The 4107-nt window shown below is 33.7% G+C and overlaps 1 protein-coding gene across 1 annotated transcript in view; it reads right to left on the bottom strand.

The window, feature by feature from the left end:
* LOC107596052 (F-box only protein 15-like) overlaps positions 1-4107 on the bottom strand; it is a 5798-nt gene that overhangs the window by 1117 nt on the left and 574 nt on the right. Inside the window, exons 3-6 of the mRNA XM_016286658.1 lie at positions 3797-3901; positions 3105-3338; positions 797-997; positions 590-713 (exon numbers count right to left, since the gene is read on the bottom strand). Coding sequence (XP_016142144.1) covers positions 590-713; positions 797-997; positions 3105-3338; positions 3797-3901 — 664 coding nt within the window. The remainder of the gene's footprint in view (positions 1-589; positions 714-796; positions 998-3104; positions 3339-3796; positions 3902-4107) is intronic.

Raw genomic sequence — 4107 nt, 5'->3', positions numbered from 1 at the left:
GTTGGTAATAATTATTTAATGTTTTTGAAAATGTATGCATTTATTTAAGCAAAAACACAATAATATTGAGAAATATTATTACAATTTAAAATAACTGATTTCTATTTTGATTTTTTTTTTTTTATGAAATGTATTCCTGTTATGGCAAGAGCTGAATTTTCAGCAACCATTACTCCAGTCTTCAGTGTCACATGATATGCTGATTTGCCACTCAAGAAACATTACCATAATTATTTTGAAAACATTTGTAAAAGATTTTTTGATGAACAGAAAGCTCAAAAACAGCATTTATATGAATTAGAAATCTTCTGTAAAATGGAAGTCTTTTAATTTACTCTTAAGTTTTTAGTCTTTTAATCAATTAATGCATGATTGCTGATTAAAAGTATGAATTTATTTTGAAAAAAAGATTCTAAGATATCATAATAAATTCAAAACATCAAGTGCAACAGAAGCAAAAAACACTAAATAAACAAAACAACAATTTAGAAAAAAGAGCAAAATAAAACAGCAATATTAATAAAAGAAGACTCACAAAATGTATGTTTTCTCCACAATGAACAAGGTCAACTCTAGAATTGGAAAATACCTTCCAGAATCCCAAAGTTACGCCCTGTCCAACATACAGCATCTTGACAATCTTGTCTGAAACACACAACTCACTGTGTTCTCTTTGAAGCTTTACTTTGGACATAACTGATTTCCAGCCCGGCCTGAAAAGCACAAGATGGAAACAACTGCATCACTCATTTAGGTTGGAGTAAAGGTGTACCTTTCTAATTGGCACCTACCATACCTGTAAGGAGCAGGACAATTGAGTGGCACCCGCAACACTCCATGAAGCTCAAGCGAGGTGAGCTGGTTGAAAGGAGGCCAACTGACAGCACCCCAGAGCACAAAAACAGCCGTACTACTGAAGGAGGCATGAGACTGCTCAAAGGTGCTCTGCCGTCCTCTCCCATCAGTCACTGTGATCTCCCATGTAATGCACAGACTCCTGCCAGACACACATGACACAAACCACATCTGACACCTCTGCTCTCAGATCATTTAAGGGCAATGCCTTTTTTGTTGTTTTTTGAAGAAGTGGGGAATGCAACATAAAGAAAACATCAAATGTATCATAAAAGAAAACACTAAGCTGATGAAAATGTCTTGTGTTCCTGTAGCATCCCTAAAACAAGATACACTTCTTTACTTATGCAAAAAAATGTATAATGCTGAAATATGAAACTGAAAGATGTTTTTCAAATACTATATTTTTAAGTAAGTGTAATATCAATTGCATTTTTAAGCATGTATAAAGCAAAAATCTAATGAAGTTAAAAAGTAAGGTTTATACCTAATAAATAATAAAATAATAAAACATTACATCAAAAATGTTCTGAAATATGAAAACTGAGAGAAAATTTTATTTTTTTGATACTATATTCTAAAGTTAATTATTAATTAATTTGTTTAGCATACTTAAAGCAAAAGTCAAATTAAGTTAGAAATTGAGGTTTAGGCTTAAAATAATAATACAAATGTTTTTATTAATAAATGAGCATCTCTAAAACAAGATAAATTGCATTACTTGCAAAAGTTATAATTCTGAATTAAGAAAACTGAAATATAATGTTGTTTTAGAGACTATATTTTGAATTAAGTTATTCATTAAGTTATTATTCATTTTATTTAATGAATTGAATAAAATGTATAAAGCAAAACTCTTATAAAGTTTAGTCACGTTTATGCCTAAAATAATAAGAAAAATGTTGCCAATGGGTAAAAAAAAAAAAAAAAGAACATTCCTAAAACAAGATAAACATCTTTACTTGCAAAACTGCTACAATTCTGAAATATGAAAGAATGTTGTTTTCAGAGACATTTGTATTAAGTTAATAAAATGAATGAATGAAACAAACTATTTTAAATGCATAAATACAAAACAATTTTTAAAGGTGGAGAATCCAAGGTAAAGAGCCAAAGTATCATAAAAATAAGGCTGCTAAAAAAAACAATAATCTGTATTTATTTATTTATTCATTTTTTTTTTTTTTTGAGAATCAAAATTGTGTTCATGTAGAAAGATGAAAACTGAAAGATTAACTGGGAAACAAAACAAAAATACTATTGATTGATTGACTGACTGATGTGCAGTGCTGTTATTAACCTAATTCAGTTGATTAAGAGCAGGGAAATGTCTGTTTTAGCAAGATACTAACAATGAATGACATTAATTCTGAAAGAAGCAGGGCATTAGTTTGGGGAAATACCTAATATGATGCATCATGTGCCTGGCATTGGCACCATATGATATCAATTAATGCTGTAAGACGAGATACAAGCAGAGTCCCAGAGAGATTAATAGCTGTTGGTTGTGTCTGCAAGTCAGTGGAGATGATTATTTCCGAAGTAAATCTGATCCTTCGGTGTCTTTGTAACTGAGGAATCTATGGGGATTTGTCTGGGCAAGAGGTAGGGGCCAAGCAATTTATTTCTACAATTCACCCAGCCTTCTGAGGGGACTACAATTATTTTCATTCCCCCTGTATGCCACACGCTCATTGAGTCGAAAAATTGAGTGGCCCGGCAGCTCTAATCAGAGGTTAAGACAACAGCACTCCGCGGCCTGCAGATCATCAAGCGTGTTTCCGTATCCCATCACCCAGGAGCACAGAGCAAATCTAAGACGCTGACTCTCACACTCACCTTTAATAAGCCCAGACACTGCAGGAGGGAAAAACACACCCTGACATATATTTGATGGGGGATATGCCATCTTCAACAAATTACATAGGTCACAACAAAGACGATATTTTGACTACAAAGTCTTGTTGTGTATTACTAAATGTAGGGATGTACAGAAAGAGAGATGAAAGAGATAGGCTAAATCAAAACAACTAAACATAGATCATGCATACGTATTTATATAAAGAAACATACAGATTACGTGTCATCACGCCAAACCAATGCTCTCGTCGTCTTAAATGAAGGATATAATAATCATAAAATATAAAAGGGATTTCAAGAGACATCGATTTTAAGATTTACACATTTAATTAGATCACATATTTGTGAAATCTCAAATAAACTAAACCAAAAAAGCCACAACCTCTAACCTTATGACTTCCTCTGTATGACGCGGCAGTCCTGAAAAAGGGTCGATGAGTCGTAGTTTCGTTCTCCACTTGTTCAAGTTCAGGCCGGCAATTTCTTTGAAGAACGTGTGTCTCCAGTATCCCTTCGGCCTCTCCTGCACACCCACCATACCAAGGACATGTATCATCTGGTCTTCTTGGCTGGCTTTCTTCTTTTTGGTACGTTCATGGATGTAAAACTGATACCACATAGCACTGCAAGGACATCAGGATAAGGAAGAAATCATTTTGATTGATTTTCTTTTTTTTTTAGCTTTGAGAGAGAAAAAAAAAGGGGGGGTCTGGAGTAAAACAAACTCACGCACTTGCTGTTGGACAGTTCATGGAAGTGCTTGTTGACAAAACCAATGCAGAAAAGAGACCCAGTACCCAAGTACGAGAGAATCCTGAGAATGATCTCCAGTGGCATCCTAGTTTAAGTCAGATAAAACAAATAGACAGATACATATAAAAGGATATATATAGAGATACATGATAAATGAATGAACAGACAGATAGAGATGTGGCATCTTATTTAACAAACAAACAAACAAACAATAAATAAATAACTATTTGTTCATGCATATAGCTACTTTAATCACACACACACACACACACACACAGCTTTGAGAGAGAAAAAAAGGGGGGGTCTGGAGTAAAACAAACTCACGCACTTGCTGTTGGACAGTTCATGGAAGTGCTTGTTGACAAAACCAATGCAGAAAAGAGACCCAGTACCCAAGTACGAGAGAATCCTGAGAATGATCTCCAGTGGCATCCTAGTTTAAGTCAGATAAAACAAATAGACAGATAAATATAAAAGGATATATATAGAGATACATGATAAATGAATGAACAGACAGATAGAGATGTGGCATCTTATTTAACAAACAAACAAACAAACAATAAATAAATAACTATTTGTTCATGCATATAGCTACTTTAATCACACACACACACACACACACACACACACACACACACA

This window comes from Sinocyclocheilus grahami, unplaced genomic scaffold (genome assembly GCF_001515645.1).
Source record: "Sinocyclocheilus grahami isolate Dianchi unplaced genomic scaffold, SAMN03320097.WGS_v1.1 scaffold213.1, whole genome shotgun sequence".
Lineage (NCBI taxonomy): Eukaryota > Metazoa > Chordata > Actinopteri > Cypriniformes > Cyprinidae > Sinocyclocheilus > Sinocyclocheilus grahami.
The sequence above is the reverse complement of the archived record's forward strand: the minus strand, read 5'-3'. Positions and strand labels throughout refer to the sequence as shown.